This window comes from Artemia franciscana, chromosome 9, assembly GCF_032884065.1.
Source record: "Artemia franciscana chromosome 9, ASM3288406v1, whole genome shotgun sequence".
Lineage (NCBI taxonomy): Eukaryota > Metazoa > Arthropoda > Branchiopoda > Anostraca > Artemiidae > Artemia > Artemia franciscana.
In genome coordinates, this window is record NC_088871.1 from 27116471 (window position 1) to 27139960 (window position 23490).

Genomic DNA, 23490 nt, shown 5'->3' on the forward strand with positions numbered 1-23490 from the left:
TGGGAAGGTATTAATAATAGAATACTAATTGCTCATTTTATGACTAAAAAGTTTAGGGTATCAGTTATAGTAGTATATGCCCCCATTGAACCAACTGATGGAGATACTAGTGACTCAGATGAATTTTACTTACAGTTACAGGAGCAAAGAGACAGGGTACCAGGTAGAAATATGGTGTTTTTGCTATGAGATTTTAATGCCCAGGTTGGTAGAAATAGGGATAGATGGTATCCTAGCCTAGGCAAATTTGGTGTAGAAAAAGAAAACAGTAATGGCTATAGGCTTGTGCAATTTTGTAGGTATAACAACCTAGTTATAACCAATACGGTGTTTGGTCACAAAATGGCCCATAAGTTGACATGGTATTCACGTGATGGTAAGACAGCAAACCTTATTGATTATGTTATTGTAAACAGAAGACTAGCAGGATCAATACAAGATTCTAGGGTGTATAGGAGTACCGTTATTGATGTTAAAAGTAAAGATCACCATCTAGTAGTGTTTAAGGTTAATTTAAAGCGGAAATTTCAAAAGGGTAACTCCCTCCCGGAAAGTTATGATGTTGGTAGACTTCAGGATGAAAATTTGAGAAAAAAATTCCAGGAACAGTTGAGTACTAAACTTGAGGGTTTAAAATTTGACAATGTGGAAGATGGATGGAATAATTTCAGAAAAACAATTTGTGAAGTTGCTGATGGTGTCCTAGGGAAGAGTACTAAGACAGCAACTAGGAATATTAGTGACAAAGCTTTAGGTTTAATAGAGAGTAGAAGGGGTTTGTATAAGAATTATCTGAGTGATAGGTCGTATGAAAGCAAAAGGAATGTAAAGAAAGTGGAGAAAGCATTAAAATATGAACTAAGGAGATGTGAAATGGAGGCGATGTATAAAATTGCTGAGGATCTGGAAGATGCAGCTAGACGGCATAATAGTAAAATATTATACTGGCATGTTAATAAATTGAAAGGGAGTAGCCAATCCGGACTAGTCCCAGTTAAAGATAGAATAGGGCCACAATTAGTGATAAGGAAAAAGTTAAAGAAAGATGGTTGGAACATTTTGAGAATGTGCTAAACCGAGATACAGTTGCAGGAAAAGATATAGATGAAAATGAAAATGTTTGTGATACCTTGGATGTGAAGGAAGATTTGTTTAGTGAGGAAGAATTAGCGACAGTACTAGAAGGATTAAAACATAATAAGGCCCCAGGTGCTGATAGTATGATTAATGAGTTCCTTAAATATGGTGGCTCTGAGATTAGGAATAAGATACTGAAGATTATGAACTTGATTTTTGAAAAAGGGGAAGTACCCAATGATTTTAAGAAAACCTTAATTAAAGCACTGTATAAGAAAGGTGACAAGAGTGAGTGTCGTAATTATCGAGGCATTAGTCTGGTCTCCTTAGGTAGCAAATTACTGAGTAATATGATACTTTTTAGACTGAGGCATGCTGTAGACAAAGTTTTAAGGAAAGAACAATGCGGTTTTAGAAAAGGTAGAGGATGTGTCGACCATGTTTTCACTCTTAGGTTAATAATTGAGAAGTCCCTTCGTTGTCAAACACCTTAGGTCCTTAGTTTTATCGATTATGAGCAAGCTTTCGATTCTGTTGATAGAACAGCGTTAACAAAGGTCTTATCGTTATATGGTATACCAGAAAAATACATTAAAGTGATTTGCGCTATGTACGAGAATAATACTGCTGCGGTTAAGGTAGGAAATGAGGTTAGCAACTGGTTTTGTATTAAATCAGGAGTTAAGCAGGGTTGTGTTCTATCCCCCTTTATATGGATCATTTTGATGGACTTCGTGTTAAGGAGCACAGGAAAGGCAATTGGAGACCATGGAATCAAATGGGGAGGAAGAACGCTGCTGGACTTAGATTATGCTGATGATTTAAGCATATTAGATGAAAGTGTGAGCAAAATGATGAATTTTTAGAGGTTTTACGAGTTCAGGGTGCTAAAATAGGCTTGAAAATTAATGTTAAGAAGACTAAGTCACTAAGGCTAGGAATAAGTGAAGATGAACAGGTGACATTAGGTAACGAAAAGATTGATCAGGTTGGGAGCTTCAATTACCTTGGTAGTATTATTAGTAAATATGGTGGGAGCAGTGAACATGTTAAAAGTAGAATAGCTAAAGCTCAGGGTGTTTTTTCACAGTTAAAAAAGTTTGGAAGAATAGAAAGATAAGCCTACAAACCAAGATTAGAATATTAGAAGCTACAGTGATGACAATGGTCAAATATGGCTCTGAAGCATGGGCACTCCGAAAAGCAGATGAAAATTTACTATATATTTTCCAGAGAAATTGCCTACGGATTGTCCTGGGTACCCGGCTGACTGACCGTATTTCAAACAGTAGGTTGTACGAAAAGTGTGGTTCAATCCCGCTTTCTGGGGCTATAATGAAAGAAAGGTTGAGATGGCTAGGCCACGTTCTACGGATGAAGGATGACAGATTACCGAAGATCGTCCTTTTTGGCCAACCGTCTGGGGCTACACGGAAAGCAGGTCGTCCTTGTCTGGGTTGGGAGGATGTCATAGATAAAGATTTAAAGGAAATGGGAACTTCCTGGGAGGGTGTAAAGAGGGAGGCTTTAAATAGATTAGGTTGGAGGAGGAGCGTGCGTAGCTGTGTTGGCCTCAGGCGGCTTGGTGCTGCAGTGAGTTATTAGTAGTAGTAGTAGTAGTAATTCTCACCAGGATTGCAATCAAATTTGGGTCGTGTTCACCCCATTTCCTGAACTTGAACAAATTTGTTTGGGCTAAACGCCTTTAATTTGTATATTCAAACTGAACAACAGTTATTAAATAAAAAGTTTTTTTTGCTGCTTCCTTATCAGCCTGAGAAACTATCAGCCTTAGAAAATTTACCTTACTTTAAAAAACGGAGGAAACGCCCTCCAAACGGCAAGTGCCGTCATTAAAATCACACCGTTGGATTATTAATGTAGAGGATTCGAAATCCTATCTACAATACTGCGGAATTCTTCATTTTCCAAGGAGTAAGATTACGGATGCGTTTTACTGGTTTTCTTTTTTAGGGGATTTTCTAACCACACCGACACTCCTAGGAGGTCGGGAGAGGGTTTTTAGACGGTAATTAAAGCTTCTGGTGCTAATTTATAGTGACGAAAAGACTGTGCCACGGGTATATGGTGTTGCCTGTCAACAAAAAGTACTTCCAGAAACCCCTGTTTACAAAATTTGTATTAGCATTTAATGCTAATGTGTTAGCATTTAATGCTAACTGTTCATTTGTGTTTCCTCTAAAGGCGTATCAGTTCTTTGCTCTTGCTATTATTTTTATAGAAACCGTTTGAAATTGTAGATTGCGATGATGTTGATACTTTGGAGCTTCAAAGACGACTTGAGCTTTTCAACGATATGATCGATAGTGGACTGAATGTTACCTATGACAAAAATTCAAAAAGGCAATATTACCTTACCCAGTGTGAGTAGAAACATTTAAGAATACCCTCTGTTTTAATTTGTGTCAGCCCTAAGTTTTTGTTGCTTTGTACTATATCCTTCAACTCTTGGATAATTATTTTTCCTCACCATGATGCTGTTTAATCTTATGTTTAAGCTTATCTCTCCACCCTGTCTTATTACATAATTCAAATGCAAGGTAGAAAAAGCATTGGAGAGCCAGTCACTGAAATTTGATTTGGGACCAAAATCTTAGGAAAGAAGATTAGACCCTTAATTTCCAGGCAGCCTGCTTTGAACCGTAATGACAAAAAGATTAACTCTGGCGAAACCACTCACTGGAAATGTTGCTATGAAGGAAAAATAATAAAATATATATTATTTAGTGAGGTAGATTTAGGCTTCAATGGCTTCTTCTTTCAAATACTTCTAATTGTTATTCATTAAAATTTATTTCTGACAATATGGACTTTAGGTCTGTATATACTGGAGAGGATCTCAAAAGCAAAGCTACGCCACCCTGTAAGAATGCCCCCGTGGTGGGCCAATTAAACTCTAATAATCTGGAAGTAAGCTATTGGGTAAAATTTAATATTTAAAATTATCAATTTAGAATCCGAATTTGTAAATTTGATGTACCTTTTTTTATGCAGAAATTCATGAAAAAATTATGTTAATGGTGGAGACTTTCATTTGTGACTTATTATTTCCTTGTAGCCTAAATGAGAGAAAAAAAAAGAGAAAAAAAAAATACTAACTCATATCTGCAATAAAAAGTTCACATTGTTGCATAGCTCACCGTTTTTATAATAATTCATTTAAAAAACTTCGTCCAAGAAAGACGTTTATCAAAGGAAAGTAAAGAAAACAATGATTACTTAATGCATGTTTTAACTGAAAACATTCGTTTTTTAAGCTGAAAGTTTCCATTTTAGATAATTTTGAAACGAAAACGACGTAAAAACTAAGATTATTGAACAAGACAACAAATTAATGATGATCGGCATTTTAGCATAAATATACTGATGTTTATTCCTTAAAATCTTAATAATTGGATTTATTAAAGCTAAAAAATGGAAACATTTAAAATTATTGATTCTTGAATTAAGATTAATTTGGCTAACGTTTGAGGAAAAAGTTGATACCCAAAGCTGGCATAAGCCTTTTTCGGGATTGCACGAAAATGATGTCATTTCACTTGATGATAGATAGTCTACCATCCATCCATCCTAGAGCAGAGCTAAGGTTGATAGGCATGTAGTAAGGTTAATTCAAGCATTCTATTTTATTTGTTTTCAGTAAAGGACTAACTAGTTTTTGGTTGTCTAAGGCATGGGAGATGTCAGCACCGCTCATCTTAGTTTCTGCTCGTTTTGAGTGTGACTCGTTTATTTTCTCTAATTTCCGCTCGTTTTGGGTTTTCCTCATTTATTGATGGTGCTTCTTGGTAGTTTTACGCTGTTAAAATTGTTTCACTTTGCTTCTGCTCATTTTTGATCTAATATATTTCTTTAAGAACTTATTTCGTGGTACAAGCTTTTAAACTAATTTCTGTTCGATTTTATTGACATAGTCTTTTTCATGGGAAAAGAAATAAATATCCTAAATTTTTTCGGTTGTTGTCTATGAGAAACCATAGTTTGACCTAAAATTTGTTCGAGAGCATGTTTCAACATTATTTAGTAATATAAGTACTTTTGAAAATCCGTACACAAATAGTAGTGTTTAATTTAGTTTTACACCTTCTCAAGTTTTCCTGGAAAATAAAGCTTAATATCATTTCCAGAAAATTTTTATGTTTCGCTATTTAGTCAATCTGGACGCACTCTCACTACTTCGATGATGGTCAATTGTAAGAGCTGAAGTAGTAACAGTAACAGCCCTGGATATTTCAACTTAATATCCTCCACCGTTCTTGAGATATTACCGAGACGCCCTATTTGCAACCACAATATGCTTAGTTGCCTTTTGATTTAGTTTTATGGCAGCATGAACCTCCCGTGGAAGTATTTACTTTGTGCTCTATTCCAGGGTATACCCTAGCAGAAGTAATAGTAGGAGCAATATGAGTAGCAATAATTTTAGTACTAAGCTGGAATGGTATTCACTTTGTTCCTTTTTGGATCGGGGAAGGTATTGACCCTTTTTCAGTGATTTATAACCCAGCCTAAACTTTTATTTTGAATATAAAGTCCGTGCATTCATTTTATCATTTAAACTTCTATTAAAGTCATCTTTTAAAATGGAATTTTTGCTTTCTTAAGGCCCTAGCCCCTAAGACGGCGTTAGTTATTTCAACCCGAGGTCATATTAATTGGGAATTTTGACAACTTTGAACAAAATACCTATCGAACAATTTTAATGGATAAGGGGGTGTACATAGGTACCCAAGGACCATAAACGGCTCAGAGGGGGAAGGAGCTGCTGCCCTTCAACGCCTATTGGTCCTCAAAAAGGACATATTTAAGATTAAATAGACCCAATTAAAGATTCTACGAATTCCTCCCTCTCTCCGCCGATTCAAAACTTGGAGTACCTGCCCCCGATGATCCGTGAAATTTTTAGTTCAGCCCCCACAAGCTACTATGGAAATTTTCAAGTACGCTATCCTTATAAAGTAAGCACATATATGAGCCTACGATTTACCTTCGCTTTTGGTTTATCGAAACAAAAGGGTTTACCTTTGGTTTTTCTCGATGCTTCGGCATTAATAAATTCAAATTTCCGAGGGTACTTTAGTGTAAAACAATGAGATTTTAAAATCAGCGAACTTTGGAGCCCCTGTTTCCTATGCCAAACTTAAAATTCGAAGTCCTCTTGCACCACCGAACGTGAACCTGGAGGGTTTAAGATTCGACAATGTAGAAGACGAATGGAATGATTCTAGGAAAATAGTTCGCAAAGTAGTAAAACGTATCTTTAGCAGAAAATTCTACAAATGCAGTTAAGAATACTGGTGAAAACGCTTTAAGCTCGGCAGAAATGAGAAAGGGAATATTAAGGAAATATAAGGGAATACTAAGGCCGAATATTAAGAAAGAGGTTTTTGAAGCATAAAAAAAATAAGAGAAAACTAAGGAGTATAGAGAAGAAATATAGAGAAGAAAGCTTGAATCAAGGAGTCAAAAAATAGAGACAATAAATAAAATTGCAGAGGTTCTGGAAGATGCTGCCAAACATCATAATAGTATAATAGTGTGCTGGCAAGTTAAGAAATAGAGACAAAATAGTCGCACTAGACTTGCTCCAGTTAAAGTTAGTAAAGGAGGTCTCACTCGGTGATAAGGAAAGTTTAAAAGAGAGATTCTGAGAATGTTCTAAACCGTGATAAATTTATAAGAAAGAAGTTAAAAAGAATGAATATTTCTTAGACATATTACAGGTGAATATTTATAGGTGAAGAGGAGTTAAAGACGCTACTAAAGTGGTTTAAAAATAATAAAGGGTGTTAAATACCTTAGGTGCCGATAATATGATAACAGATCATTTGAACTTTGGCAGTTACGAAGATATTGATGAGCTACTGAATATAATGAAATAGTCTTTTTTTGTTTTTGTTTTTTCAGAGAAAGAATCAAACCCTTTTATAAGAAAGTTAATAAGATTGAGTGCGGTAATTATAGACATTAGCTTGGTTTCTACAGAAAGCAAATTACTTAGTATGATGATATGTACATTAGACTAACAGGTGCTGTAGATATATATATATATATATATTTTTAAACAGGTGGTTTTAAGAAGGTGAGATGATGCCTCAATCAAAATTTCGCTCTTAAGTTAATAATAGCGAGATCTCTAAATTATCACGCCCCTTTTAGTCCTCGTTTTTAGAGATTATGAACAGGCTTTTCATTCAGCAGATAGAAGAGCTTAATTGAAAGTCGAGTATACCAGATGATTGCATGCAAGTGATTAAGCCATGTGTACAAGAACAATACTGCTAAGGCTGGCAGCTGGTTTGGTTTTGAATTAGGAGTTAAACAGGATTGTGTCCTACTCCCATTTATATGGATTATCTTGATAGACGGCTTCCTAAGGAACAGGGAGAGTAAGGGTTGAAACGGGAAGGTTAAACTCTGCTAGACTTGGGCCATGAAGATGAATTTTGTGTCCTAGATAGAATTTTTGGAAAATGAATGATTTTTCGGAGTTATTTTAAATTCAGAGGGAAAATTTGTGTTTGAAACTTAATGTTAAGAAGACTAAGTCCCTTAGACTAAAAATAAGCTGATATTAAGAAAGGATATAGGGTATCCAGATGATTGATCCAGTCGGTACCTTCATTTAACTAGGTGGTACTATTAGTACAGTGGATGGATACATTGAAGATTTCTTATGTAGTTTAGCCTAGGTCCAGGTGGATTTTCCACGAGGAAAAAAAGTTGGTAGAATAAAAAGATAAGTCGACAGATTAAGACTAGAACACTAGAAGCTGCGGTAGTGATTGTGGTCAAGTACGGTTTAAAACGTTGGTCCTTTGCAAGGAAGATACAGATTTGTTAAACGTTACAACATAAAAAACAGCTATCATATTGATGTTTTGACTGAAAAATTCAAACATTTTTGATGAGTTTCTGAAACTTATCTTCCAAGTGTAGACTGATATCAATGGTTAAGTGTGATTCTGAAACCTGTTGCTTCAGGAAACGGAGGAAAACTTGTTAGATGTTTTTCAGAGGAATTGTATATGGATAGTTTTGAAGACCCACTTGACTGATAATATTTCAAATTCTAAGCTGCACGAAAGATATGATTGTGTCGCATTTTCTAGGGCTATAATGAACGAAAGTTTGAGATCTCTAGGAGATATTTTAGGGAGAAAGGGTGACAGATTGCCAAAAATTGCCCTCTGCAACCATCCAACTAGGGCTTAACAGAATCCATGCTGTCCCTGAAAGGGCTAGGAACCGGTCATAAGATGAGATTTATATAAAATGAGAAGTACTTGAGGGAGGTAAACTGGGAGGCTCTGAATAGATTGGAATGGAAGAAGAGCATGTGCAGCTGTGTTGTTATTTGTTTGCAGTAGTAGTAGTTCCTAGACAAATTAATTACGTTTATTTTTGTTGCCTTTTCACTGACCATACTTCAAACAACAAGCAGTAGGAGCAATTAGACTCAAGCGTGATCTCTACAGCTATGATGTAGGAAAAGTTAAACTTAATGCATGACAGATTGTCAAAACGTCTTTTTTTTGAAGATCCGTCTGGATCCAAACGAAAAGAATGTTGTTCACGAATAGTGGGAGGACAGGTTATCGGGAGCGGTCCAAAGGCAATTAGAATGTCTCGGGAGGGAGTAAGGATTGAAGTTCTGAATGGGTTTATGGAGGGATAGTGTCTATGGCTGTGATGACCCTAGAACGGCCTGGTGCTGATGTGAGTTGCTACTAGAAGTAATTGTAGTTACCCTCCTTAAAACAATTCTTATGAGTTTCAAACTGACCCTCTTACTTTTTGTGACATACTGCTAATGTAATACACTGATAACCTAGGTACAAGTAATGTCTTTCAATTTTCCTGACTGATTGAAAATGAAAAAGTTACAAGTCCTTTGGGATATAATAGCGCAAAAATTTTTCTGAGGATCAAAGACCAAATCAAACAGTTCGTATGAACGAACTGCAGTAAGGAGCGACCCGGGTCAATAGTAACCAAAACTGTAAAAAATAGAATTTTGATACCAATAGTTAGATCAAACAAACTACATTTTTATGCTCATTTTAAATATATAAATTTCTTCAAGCTTAGTTTTACCCATCAAAAGTTAAGAGCCTGAGTAAATTTGCCGTATTCTAGAAAATGGAGAGAAACACCCCCTAAAAGAATATTAACGAAAATCACACCATCAGATTCAGGGAGTCAAAGAACCCTACTGTAGAAGTTTCAAGCTCCTATCTAGAAAAATGCAGAACTTTGTATTTTTTGCCAGAAGACCTATCACGGATGCGTGTCTATTTGTTTTTTTGTTTTATTTTGTTGGTTTTTTTTCGCCAGGGGTGATCGTATCGACCCAGTGGTCCTAAAATGTTGCAAGTGGGCTCGTTCTAACAGAAATTAAAAGTTCTAGTTTTCTGTTTAAGTGACCAAAAATTGGAGGGTGCCTAGGCCCCCTCCCACGCTCATTTTTGCCCAAAATTGCCGGATCAAAATTTTGAGATAGCCATTTTGTTCAACATAGTTCAAAAACCTAATAAATATGTTTTTCGAGACGACTTAATCCTCCACAGTCCCCGGGGAAGGGGCTGCAAGTTACAAACTTTGACCATTGTTCACATATAGTAATCGTTACTGAGAAGTGTACAGACGTTTTCAGGGGGACTTTTTCAAGTTGAGAGAGGGAAGGGGGTCGAAGGGAGGGGGTTACATGGGAGGATCTTTTCACGGAGGAATTTATTATGAGGAAAGAAAATTTCCATGAAGTGGGCGCAGGATTTTCTAGCATTATTTTAAAAAACAATGATAAAACAAATTTTTAATTTGTTTTTTTATACAAATTTTTTAATTTAAATTTTTAATTTGTTTGAGAAAAAAGTTTTTTAGCTGTAAATAAGGAGCAGCATTAAAACATAAAACGAACAGAAATTAATGCGTATATAAGGTGGTACGTCTCCTCCAAAATATCTCGCTCTTTACTCTAAGGTGTTTTTAGTAATTTCAACTATTTATTCTACGGCCTTTGTGAGTCAAGGGTCATCAAACAGTTGGTGGTAACGAACTGTAGTAAGGAGCGACCCTGCTCAATAGTAACAAAAACTTTAAAAAACGGAATTTTGATACCAATAGCTACATCAAAAGAATTACATTTTAATGCTCATTTTTAATATATAGGTTTCATCACGTTAAAATTTGCCCATCAAAAGTTACGAGCCTGAGAAAATTTGCCTTATTTTAGAAAATAGGGGAAAACACCCCTTGAAAGTCATAGAAAATCACACCATCGCATTCAGCTTATCAGAGAACCTTACTGTAGAAGTTTGAAGCTCCTATCTACAAAAATTTGGAATTTTGTATTTTTTGCCAGAAGGCCGATCACAGATACGTGTTTATTTGTTTGTTTGTTTTTATTCCCAGGGGTGATTGTATCGATCCAGTAGTCCTAGAATTTTGCGAGAGGGTCATTCTAAAGGATATGAAAAGTTCTAGCGCCCTTTTAAAGTGAACAAAAACATTGGAGGGGACCTAGGCCCCTCCCACGCCAATAATTTTCCCAAAGTCACCGGATCAAAATTCTGAGATAGCCATTTTATTCAGCGTAGTCAAAAGATCTTATAACTATGTCTTTGGGGACGAAATATTCCTCACAGTCCTCGTGGGAGGGTCTACAAGTTACAAACTTTGACCAATACTTGCTTATAGTAATGGTTATTGGGAAGTGTAGAGACATTTTCAGGGGGATTTTTTTTGGTTAAGGGGAGGAATTGAGAAGAGGGGGATATGTTGGGGGAGCTTTCCATGTAGGAATCTGTCATGGGGGAAGAAAATTTCTATGAAGGGAGCGCAGGATTTTCTAGCATTATTTAAAAAAAACGATGAAAAAATTAATATGAAAAAGTTTTTTCAACTGAAAGTATGGAGCAGAATTAAAACTTAAAACAAACAGAAATTATTAGGCATATGAGGGGTTCACCTTCTCCTAATACCTCGCTCTTTACGCAAAATTAATTTTAGTAATTTCAACTATTTATTCTACGACCTTTGTGATTCAGGGGTCATTCTTAAGGAATTCGTACAAAATTTTAGCTTTAGTGTAAAGAGCGAGGTACTGACGAAGGGGGTGAACCCCCTTATATACGTAATTAAAACATGTGAATGCAGCAGTTGGTTACTTAAGCTAATTAGTAAGTTACGCATATCTTTTACTAATAAAAACGTTCGTAAAAAATAAAAAGTTCTAGTTGCCTTTTTAAGTAACCAAAACATTGGAGGGCAACTAGGCCTCCTTTCTGCTCCTTTTTTTCTCAAAATTATTCGATCAAAACTATGAGGAAGCCATTTAGCCAAAAATAATAAATATGCAAATTTCGTTTTAATTATTCATCTGTGGAGAGCCAAAACCAAAACATGCATTAGTTCAAAAACGTTCAGGAATTAAATAAAAAAAAAAACAGGTTTTTTTTAACTGAAGGTAAGGAGTGACATTGAAACTTAAGACGAACAGAAATTACTTCGTATATGAAAGGGGCTGCTCCCTCCTTAACGTCCCGCTCTTTACGCTACCGTTTTTTACTGTTTTAAAAAGTAGAGTTGAGAGAAAGAGTCAAACTTTAGCGTAAAGAGCAGGACATTAAGGAAGATTTGGGATTTTAAGGGGAACAGGGCCCAGATACCCCATGGGTTGACTTCTTGTGATTCATTTATATAATTTCTTCTGAAAATACCATCTTCCCAGCAAGTGTCGAAGCTCTTAGTCAATTTAGTGGGACACCCCTCCAATTATCGGCCAAATAAATTTTTAGTAATTGTTAATAGTTATGGTACACAGGGATTTTTTGTGAGTGCATTAATGAAAAGTATTCGATAATTTAAATAAGAAACGCTCTTAACCTTATGAATATTCTGGGTTCCTGAGTGGGTGTTCTCCAAAGCCCTAATCCCTTGTGTTCGTCCTTGGATAGCGACAAACATTTTTACCTAATAAGGGTTTTTATCAAATGTCTGATATATAAACATCTAGTTATGTCGAAAAAAACTTCTTAATATTGTTGACCTTTATTGAACTTCAGGCAAAACAAGGAAATATTATATTTCGGTCGTTGACTTGTAAATCTTTCGAGGAATAATATTGGTCATAAAATAATCATATAAAATGAAAACCTGGTGCCACTTAAATTTTTCTATGAATTAATAACTTACATGATTTTATTTCTATCCAAAAAAGAAAAGCGTTTTTAATATTTCTAGGTAAAATAATGATCTTGAAACTACTCTAAATCCATTATTAAAATGTTTTTTTTCTTTTCACCAAGCTACTTTTTAAGGCAGAAATGGTCGTAAATGCGTCAGAGAGTCTCATTCGTTTGAAATCTGACAGTTCTCGTGCCCTTCTTCAGAGTCGAAAGTGATTGAAGTGCAACCATTGCCCCTCCCATATCAATCTTAGCTACTGTTTCCCTTCCCTAGACCCCCTAAAAACCCATCCTGGTTTTCAAAAAGGCGTATCTGGAGTATCTCTGAAACCACTATGGATTTTATTCAATACTTTCATAAATGTCTGAGAAATATGTTGAAGTGCTTCAAAAGATACGTATTGCATTCACGTTGAAAGAAAAGCCTATCTTCAATGTTTTAGGAAAAGGCAAGATTATTCAGTTGAAGCTTTCAGGAAGTTTTGAAGGATACGTTATCCTGTGGTGGCGTAGTGGATTTGACCTTAAATTGGTATTACGGGACCCAGATATCGAATCACGCTGCAGGAATGCATTGCAGGGCCGACGCAGGGACCATGGTAGTCAAGAAGTGTCCTTAATTCTTGAATACAAATAATAAATGAAGGATACGTTAACGGTTAAACGGTCAGCAAATGGAATGCTCAGGGCGATCAAACAGTTCGTGGTAACGTACTGTAAGTAAGGAGAGATCAAGCTCAATAGTAACCGAAACTCCATAAAACGAAGGTATATCAAAAGAATTGGCTTCTTATGCTGAGTTTAAATGTATAATTTTCATTAAGTTTAGTCTTACCTATAAAAGGCTACGAGCATAAGAAAAGTGGTCTGATTTTTGAAAAAAGGGTGGAACACACCCTAAAGGTATTTGAATCTTAATGAAACTCACACCATTAGATTCAGCGTATCAGGAAACCCTGCTATAGTGGTTTCAAGCTTCTATCCGCAAAAATGTGGAATTCTGTAATATTTACCAGAAGAAAGATCATGGATGCGTGTTAGTTTGTTTTTTTTTCTCTTATTTTTTCATGTTTTTCCAAGGGTTGAGCGTATCGACCCAGTGATCCTAAAAAAATGTGAGTGAGCTCATTCCGATTAAAAATTAAAAGTTTTAGTAACCTTTTTCAAGTGACCGAAAATATTAGAGGGCAACCTTGTCTCTTTCCCACCCTTTTTTCAAGAAGTCGTCCATCAAAATTTTGAGACAGCCATTTTGCTTATTATAGTTGAAAGGCCCTATAACTATGCTGGGATATAACATGACCACCCCCCCCACAGCCACAGGGGGAAGGTCTTTGGGTCATAAAATTTGCCCATTTTTATACATAGCATTTGTTATTGTGAAGTATGTATACATTTTCGGAAGGGGGATATTTGCGGGGTTTTTTTCCATGGTGCAATTCTCTATGGGGAGGGAGATTTCCAAGGGGTGAACTTATCAGGGTAAATTATACACTGGGGGAATTTTCCAGAATTTCCATACAAAATTTCTTTTAAATGTCTTGTTTTCTCTTTTCCGTTTGAATTTTACGCGTGGAGTTATTGAGAGTAATTGTCCGAGGTTAAATTTTCACCGGGATTTAATTGTTTAGAGTACATCTCCGTCGGGAGGGGGATTCCTCCGCGGTAGTGGGGCCAAATTTCCTGGTATTACTTAAAAACAATCAGAAAATAAATGAAAAAACAAGTTTTTTATTACAACTGAAAGTAAGGAGCAACATTAAAATTTAAAACGAACAGAAATTATTACATGTACAAAGGGGATTGCCCCTTCCTCAACACCTCCCTCTTTACGCTAAAGCTTGAATTTTGTCCCAATTCTCTAGAAAAGAGTCCTGAAACAGAAGGGTCGTTTAATTAGAACAATAGGAAGCTTTATTAAAAGTACTTAAAATTTTAGCATAAAGAGCGAGGTATTGAGGATGGGGCAATCCCCTTCAAACACGTAATAATTTCTGTTGGTTAAAATTTAACGTTGCTCCTTACTTTCAGTTGATAAAATCATTTTTAATTAAATATTAAACTGAAACTACAGACTTTAAATGTATCTAGGTTGTCAAACTGGCATATCTAGATTATACTAGTACAGAATTTAAGGTATTACATGAATACATAATTGTTTAAGCTATTTTTTTCATTATTATAATCACCATTAATGTAATCTTTGCAGCCCCATTAACAATGATAGATAGATAGATAGATAGATAGATAAGTGCATTTCAAAAGCCCATGGGTTATACTCACACAAAAGTGTAAATAAATAACAAACAAGCAAGGAAATTAAACAACAGTACAAATTACAAACAAATTACGCAGTTGTACATGATTGAATGAATGACGGTATTTAAAGACATTTTTCAGGCCGTATGCATACATATACAACAACAAACAAACAAAATCATTTAACACTCGACTTTTGAATAATAATAGACCATTCCGAACAAAATTTCTCACTGCTACTATATTTACTTTCGACGTCGACTTCAAAGTTCCAAGAAGGGGCTCACGACCACCCATTCCAAGAAAGCTCCCTCTTCTAGCTCCTGATACCTGAAAAGAAAGTGGTCCAGCCCATCAAAATCACATCAAATCGGGCAAGTATACTGCATTTCCGGGTAACACCTTTTTTTCCAACACTATAAAGAGGGAGACAGTTTGCTCGCACCTGCATCCATGACCTCAGGAATTCTTTTGGAATCCCTTATTTAAAACTCTTAACCATAATTTTCTTTCACCTCATAATAGGAACTTAAGCTTTCCGACTGGCTAAGGTCGTTCCACCATTTCTGAATTTCTTGATCTGCCAGCCTTAATTGGATCTCTGACAGAAAAACTTAGTGATTGGTCCATCTCCTCCATTCCACGTATACGATTAACCTGTGCTTTCCAGGAGTCTTTTGACATGGAAGGGCCATGAAGATTTTTGGCTCAGGACAAGTAATTCATCATACGCTGCTCTGATGACTCTTGAGAAGGGACATTGCAGTACTTTTTGCCAAAACTAAATTAATTGGGTTTGTCTATGTTTTTCATGGATAAAAGTCCCAAATCTCCCTTGATGAAAAGTTTGTGGGTTGTGACGTACAGACCTAGCATTCGATTATACTATTGTAGCTGTAGAGTTTCTAATGAATTTGCCACTTCTAGGTGATCTATGATCTATGCCGCTTCTCGTGGCATTTTTTTTATATTTTTTTTCAGCTTTTGCTCATTACTGTTCCTTCGCTTGAAAAAATTTATTTTATTTTCAGTTTCGGTTTATTTCTGTACCATCGTTAGAAAATTTCAAGCGAGGGGCTGTCAGGGATTACCTTTACAGGAATGCTATTCCAGAGGTGACAGATCGTCGGGTAAAACTCATTTTTAAGTATTCTTGACAGATTTTGCCTGGCTGTCTTTGATGAGTCTACCTTAAAGGCTTAACTTTTTCAGCAACGAGTATTTGATAAATCATCTGATTAAGAGGATTGTATGTATTTGTAAAACATCAACATATTTGCCTCGTCGAAAGGATCTTGGATCGATTGGAGAGGTTTATTATCAGAATCTCAAGAATTTACTGAATAAGCTTCTCAATTTTGAGCACATTGGAGAGGGGCAATATGGTGTCTGGGAGTATCGGCGAAAAGAGGGCATGTATATTTGACGTCCGGTCTGACGCACGACTTGAAAAGTAGAGACACATAGGAAAACATCAAAATTAAATTTTCTATACAAGAGGAACCTCAATTAAAAACTAAAATGGTTGCATGACCTTTTGGCGCCTATCTTTATTTCATAGAGAACAAAATATAATCCTTTTTAATAGATTCTTTCTCTCTCTCTCTCTCTCTCTCTCTCTCTCTCTCTCTCTCTCTCTATCTCCCTCTCTCTCTCGCTCTCTGTGCTTGCGTGTCTGATCATCTGTTTGTCTGTCTCTGTGTCTGTCTTTGTGTGTTTGTGTGTCTGACTAAGTTTGTTTTTTTCTCTCTCTATCTCTCCCCCCTCTCTCTCTCTCTCTCTCTCTCTCTCTCTCTCTATCTGTGTGACTAAACGTCTGCTTTTCTGTTTTAGTTTTGTTCTTTGTGTGTCATACTCTATGCATTTTTTTCTCTCTATATATCTCTTTCCCCTCTCGCTTTCTATCTCTCTCTCTCTTTCTCTCTCTCTCTGTGCCCATGGGTCCAACCGCATTTTTTATTTTTTATGTGGCTGTTTGTATACATGTGTGTCTGATTTTGTGTGTCTGAGTGTATTTTTTGTCTCTCTCTCTCTCTCTCTCTCTCTCTCTCTCTCTCTCTCTCTCTCTCTCTCTCCCTTTCTCTCTCTCTCCGTGTCTGTGTATCTGACCGTCTGTTTGCTTAGTTCTGTGTGCCTGTGTAATTGAGCGTCTGTTTGCCGTCTCATGGTCTTTTAGCATGACTATGTGTCTATCTTTGTGTGTATGTGTGCAATTCCACATAATTTCATGTTTTATATTTGTTAATAAGCTGTTGGTTGTTTTTTTTTAAGCCGGACAATCTGAAGACAGCGACTATACTAGTGACGTTTATCCAGTGATACAACCAGGCGAGGCTCAGACAACTGTTGGGAACTTTCATGAAGCCAATGGAAGCGCTTCTCAATACCAGAGTTATGCTTGCCAAATTGCAGCAAGCGGTTATGAAAATCAAGCATATCAAGAAGGTCAAAATGAACCACTTTCGTACAATAGTAGACCGAAGATGGCAAGTAATTCACCAGGCACAAGGTAAGAACACCCTTGTTTTGATATTTGCTGTCAATCTGTGAAGGGTATGTAATCATAAACCGTAGCCTGCCTGTCTCTTATTTAAGAAAATTAAAAAAAGAAGAAGTTTTTTTATGTAAGTAAAGAGACGAGTTGAATTATTAAATGAGAAAAGATTAGTGTATCACAATGTGTGCAAAATATACCTGCAATACTGGTTTTAAATAAACTGATTCACAATATTCCCTATGTTTGTAAAGTTTTTTAAAATTAGTACCCCACTGAAAAAACAAAAATGCAAGAGATTATTAGCAAGAAATAGTCTGCATTTCAAGGAATGAGGTAATGGGGTCAGTGCAATATAACATCATGCCCCAAAAGGGCATTTTTTTCAAAAGAAACATTCGTTATATTATCTTGTATGTGCAGATGCAAGTTTTTTTAAATTTACATTTTATTTTATTGTCGCTGTTATAAATTTAAGGATTTTTGTGACCACTGGTTCGGTTTGAAACTCTCTGGGGAAAAAGGAGATGCATCAGTCCTTTCCATATGAAAAGTTGATTTCCCTTGTAGTTCCATATTTACCATATTTGTAGTTACCATATTTTTGAACAAGGGGGAAATACCCCCAAAAAGTCAAGTGGTCTTACCGAAAACCACACTGTCAAGTTCAGTATATCAAGAGACCCTATTGAAGAGGTTTCAAATTATAATCCCAAAAAATATAGAATTTTGTATTTTTTGTCACAAGAATGATATAGAGGTTAGTAGATTTTTCTGTTTTTTCTTTTTTGCAGGGCTCACGGAAACGAGCCCTACTTTGAATCAGCTGTAATGCCTTTCTTAAATGGCTAAAAAGTCTGGAAGGTATCTAGCCCCCCTTCGGCGCCCTTTTTTCCCAAATGACATCTGATCAAAATTTTCGAAATATCTATTTGTTTCAGCATAGTCTAAATGCTCAATGACTATGTCTTTGGAGAGATAGATCCCCGAATCTCCTAAGGAAAGGACTGTAAGTTAAACAGTTCTTCCATTGCTTACATATTTGTTCTTGGGAAATATATGGATTTTTTTTTGGGGGGGGGGGATTTCTGAAGTTTGGGCGGTATTTCTTGAGGAGAACCTTTTGTGGGGAGGAACGTTTCTGGGGGAATCTTCCAGGGAAAAATCTACACGGTGGGGGGGATTTCATCGCATGATTTGCAAAACAGTAAGAAATCAAATTAAGGAAAAATAAGTTTTAATTTTACTGAATGTAAGGAGCAATGTTAAAACTCAAAACGAGCAGAAACTACTGCAGATATGAGGCAAGATGTCTTTTCCTCATCTCTCGCTATTTTTGCTAAAGTTTCACTTTTTGTCAAAATCCTTTAAGAAAGAATCCTCGGACACGTGGCTTGTTCAGCTTGAACGAGAAATTTATTTAAAGAACTTTAAGACTTTAAGAGTGAGATGAGATTAAGAGGCAGTCTCTCTCATGTATGGAATAAATTCTGCTCTTTTTAGGTTTTAATGGTGTTTCTTGCTTTCAGCTGAAAAACCTATTTTAAAATTAATGAAAAGGAAAGGAACAAAGCAAATAACACATTCAGTAATATCAGAGCTAGATAAATCTATCGAATTAGTTAAATCTTTGGAACTTTTCATAGTCGTTTATCAATTTTAGACAGTAAAAAGTAGTTTATTACTGAAATCCAAGATCAATTTGACAAGTATCAGGACTGGACCCCTTTGGAAACTGAAAATACTGTCTAGTGTGCTAATCCTGGGATAAGACAAACTTAACGGCTATTCAAACCAACTTGTTATTCATTAAAACTAGAATCGTAGGAAAAACGATAAGATGATATAAGAGTATATAGGGTATAATAGTAAATGCATAAACTTTGGTTTCATATATTACGTTTTTCAACACTTCTGAAAAGGGGTTGTTTCTATAAGCAGGGTAAGGTTTCTATTCAAATTTGATTGGAAGACATATGGGCCTATACTTATCAGCGTTAGAGCACTGCCAATGATAATTCTTTACTGGCTATAGAAGTATGAAACGTTTTCGAAAAGTAAAAAAATCACTCAAATAGAAAAGGGAAAATAGAATAAAAAAAATGGTTGTAAACATATTTGGCAAATAGTAAGATGTGTTTTCTATTAAGAAAAGATGTGTATTTCAAAAAATCACTATCACAATTCGCAAAAGGCTGAATTCAGACTTCAAAGTCAAAAATATCATACAAAAACACGAAAACTGGAAAACTGACAAGGAATGCCAAAACCACAACAAAAAGTAAGAAAAGTCTATATAGAATATAAGAATAATGAAAAGGCTGCAAAAACATGAAATTCCAATTAGAATTTAAAAGAAACAAACAGTAAAATTAATTCAGAAAAAAAAATCGGATGGAACTCCAATTACGGGATGAAAACACATACATAGTGGGAACTTGTGTTCTTTTTTTCTGCTATATAGAATCAGCATTTTTTTTATATCTGTTCTGATCAGGGTTATTTTTTTAAGTTAGTCCTTGAACCATGGACTGGCTGCGTTCTATTCGTAGAGAAATCAGCATGACTCAGTCTTACAAATAAAAAGGACCTTTTCTTGGCGAAACGGGAAATTTTTAAATTGGATCGTGCCCAGACAAAACCTGACGAATAAGATTGTGCATTGAGATTAATCTTAATAAGGTCTCATGAGTAGCCTGATTACTGAAAGAAGCCTAAATTGACAGAACATTTGCTATTCTTGTCTGGTTTCCTGGTCTTTTTTTTTCTAGAATGAGTCCTTTAAAGCCATAATTTTCGTCGTATATAGATTTTGTTTGCTAGGAAACTAAGTGCTTTCTACTTAGCCAATGTAAATTTCCAGTTCATAAAGGAGGTTGTCAAGAGTTAATTTTTGGCAGTAGTTTATTTTTTATTTCTCGCATTGATAGCAACGAAAAGGCATGCAATTTTTGCCGTTGTTATTCTTTAAAAATATCTCAATTAACTTTTTGAACTAAAAATCTATATGCAGCAAGAATTAGGGCATAATACGGTGTTAAAAAAAGAGAAAATGTGTTAAAAAAGAGAAAAGAGAAGTTCACGGTTTGGCAGAAAAAGCAAATATGAAGTGAAATGTTAAAACTCAACTTATAGTTTTATTATTAAAAACAATCACGGACCTGCCAAAGACTAGCCACATCACGGAACTTGCTCAAAATCTCGAAATGTTTACGATTTTTCGTGTAATTTTCAGTATTTGATCTTTTCAAATAATTTGCCTTTTTGAAGTGATTGTTTTTAAAATTATGCCCTTTCATTAATGTTCAGTATCTCCTGATCTGGTTACCAATCCCAATTTCAGCTGGATTGTAGGTGCCTGTAGTCTTTGTTGTTCGTGGAATAGTCTAAAAATATTTGAAAAGAATTTCTTGAATTCAGTAATAAAGGTAAGAAGAGTTAATTGATAATATCAAACCGTTCATGGTAATGAACATTAAGTTAAAGCAACTGGTTTCAAAGGAAACCAGGAGCACTTATCTACAAAGCTAAAAAGCTTTGTAATTATGAGAACCTTATTTTTGTAAGAATTACAAAGAGCTTTCAAAGCCCTAAACCACTTTGACCATAAGTGAATATAAGCAAGAAGTGACTCTTTCTAAACTGAAACTCTCATGAACGAGATTTTGGACAAAAGAAACAAGAGTTTTGGAAAAGGTGGAGCCAATAAATACCCCTCCCCCAACAATAAAACTCCCTGAAACCTTCAGATTAATCTCTCTAGTCGTCCCAAAGATACTATATATACACTATTTTGACAGCCTGGCAATACGTACGTCTTTGAGTTTACCTTGCTATTTAACCACTAATAGGTTCCAAGTCCCATTATGATCTATATTCCAAGAACGAAAAGGCTATGGAAAGTAAAAATATTTTAGCCTCTCCCTCCAAAACAAAGTTTCAAGGTCCTTCGTCCCTTCCCTATGCATCTCAAACGCTACGTGAATGTTTGAACTCCTTTCCCCCATTCGTATTTCAAAAACCTGAAAACCTGGATAAACAGAGTGCTCTTTTATTTAGCTCTAGCCTCTCCCAAAATTTCATATGTAAACATTCTGGTGCTTCTGCTCTATACTCCCTAAATACGCTCTTCCATAGGCTAATAATACACTATTTTGATAACTCGGGAAAATTTGGAGTTTTGTTATTTATCTTGCTGCTAATTTGTGCAAGTCCGATGGAAAAACATAGCGCAAAAATATTTTGGTCGATTGGATTTAAAAATTATTCAGTCCCTTTCCCATTACAAAGACATTGCACAAACATTATTTTGACGAAATGGCTCCACATAGTGGCTTTAGATTTATTTCTGTCTCCAATTACCTGTGCATCCTCCTGGCCCAAGAAATAGATTTTTGGACAGGTCCGAATTTTTTCAGCCCTTCAGTGGTCCCCTAAATGGGGGATTACAGACTCAAACAATTTTATTTATTATTAATCAGACATGACCAGGTAAACTGATCAGGCATAAGCAAGGCTTTTGGTTTATTTTTAAGCCTCCTAATTCCTTCCCGCCTCCAAACCAAATTTTTAGTTACAACAACCCACACAACAATCCTAGAAGTCTTCAAGTAAATCAAAAAGGACACTTTTTTGGTCTATAATTCCTTGGAGGGGTTTATCCTAAGCTAAAATCTGTACTAGCTTATATTTGACGAAGGACTTGCAGTTTCAGATGTTAAATTGCTCAGAAATTAGACTTTGTTGGCCTTTCCTTGGGTCTTATTTTCAGGCTTCTGACTTTTCTTCTTGCAAATTGGTTACCTATATCTTTGGTAAACCTATATCCTTTTAAGTAGAGTTTCCAATCTATCAAGCAAACATTCTATTTTTCATTGTGCCTTATGGTCTCCTTAACTCAAAACTTACTGTTTAAAGTTACAAGTCATTCAGAAACGAGAAAACTTTTATTACTTTGTCGGATCCCGTTCTGTTATTCTCCATCTTAAATTGCGTCCTAATAGTTCAAGGAGTTTAAGATATAAGTCCCGAACGTATTGGATGGAAAAATTTTAAGCACCTTTGGGTGCCCCGTGCCATCCCCAACAAGTTTGTTTGTTTTGTTCTTCTGGTCTTAAGAACTTGTGGCTCTAAGTTTAAAACTAATCAGGAACAAAAATTTCTTTGGTTCATTTTTCCACCTTCTATTGTCATCCTCATCCCAACAAAACGTGTGTAGTAGTATATATATATATATATATATATATATATATATATATATATATATATATATATTTATATATAAGCAATTGGCAACTCCCATTTCTTTACCCTAGCCCCAGCGACTCTGAATTCATTTCATCCCTAAAGCCACATTTTTTATGTATCAATTATTGTAAACTAAATGACTCTGTTGAATTCTGATCTAACATTAGACACGGGAAGGGGGCCCAGTAGCAGATACCCTATTCTAGAGGACATAGTGCCTGGTGGTTGCAAATCCCTTCCTAGAGCTATATGCTGTCTGACAGAGACATCGGAGTAGAGCTGACTGAGTGAAGATTTACACATGCCTTCAACTTTTTTCCAGTCACTCTATATGGAAACTAAGGTGGTAGAATATTTTGAGGTAGCTCGTTCAACTGGAAAGTGAAAGTTACAGTACTCTTTTTAAAATAGAAAATATTCAAGGGGTACCATCTCCCTTCCAAACATTGTTTTTGCTACCATTTAGTATACAATAATCAAAACTCCGCTACAATATGGGAAAAGGAAAAGGTACTAGCTGATTGGAAGCGCGACATACTAATACACTTGTTCAAAAAGGGTGATGCCAGTGTCCCAGGAAACTAACGAGGAATAAGCATCATTTCGGTTCCCGGTAAACTACTGTGTCATGTCATTCTGAAGAGGATATAAAATGAGTTCGAAAATCACCTAAGGGACGAACAATTCGGGTTCCACCCAAACCGTTCTTGTTCCGATCCTATATTTGCTTTGCGAGTCCTCACTGAAGAAAATTGAGTACAGCGCTCAAAGCTTTACATGATTTTTATAGACTTTGGAAAGGCCTTTGACTCGGTAGATCAGGCAAGTTTGTGGAAGATTCTTTTTTATTACGGGATCCCAAGTGAAATAATTGCAATTATCATAGTTCTTTACGAGGAAAGCGAGTGCTACATCAAGAGACCTGAAGGCCAAACCCGATACTTTCGAATTCTATCTGGCGTCAAACAATGCTGTGTACTGTCGCCGTTACGTTTTGTGATAATCATCGACTTTATTCTCCGCAACTCCACGACCGATGGTATCAAAATTTCTGTGGAAGTGACAGTTGGTGACCAAATGACATTTCAATGCTACAGCAGTGCAAGCAACGTCAACAAGAACTTCTGAACAGGGTTAGCGAAAAAGCAAGCCAACATGGCCTAAGAATAGATTCGAGTAAAACCAAAACAATGGCAACTACTG

The 23490-nt window shown here is 35.8% G+C and overlaps 1 protein-coding gene across 1 annotated transcript in view; it reads left to right on the forward strand.

The window, feature by feature from the left end:
- LOC136031216 (protein unc-13 homolog B-like) overlaps positions 1-23490 on the forward strand; it is a 467059-nt gene that overhangs the window by 37637 nt on the left and 405932 nt on the right. The window contains exons 6-7 of the mRNA XM_065710597.1: positions 3339-3461; positions 16818-17055. Of these exons, the coding sequence (XP_065566669.1) occupies positions 3339-3461; positions 16818-17055 (361 nt within the window). The remainder of the gene's footprint in view (positions 1-3338; positions 3462-16817; positions 17056-23490) is intronic.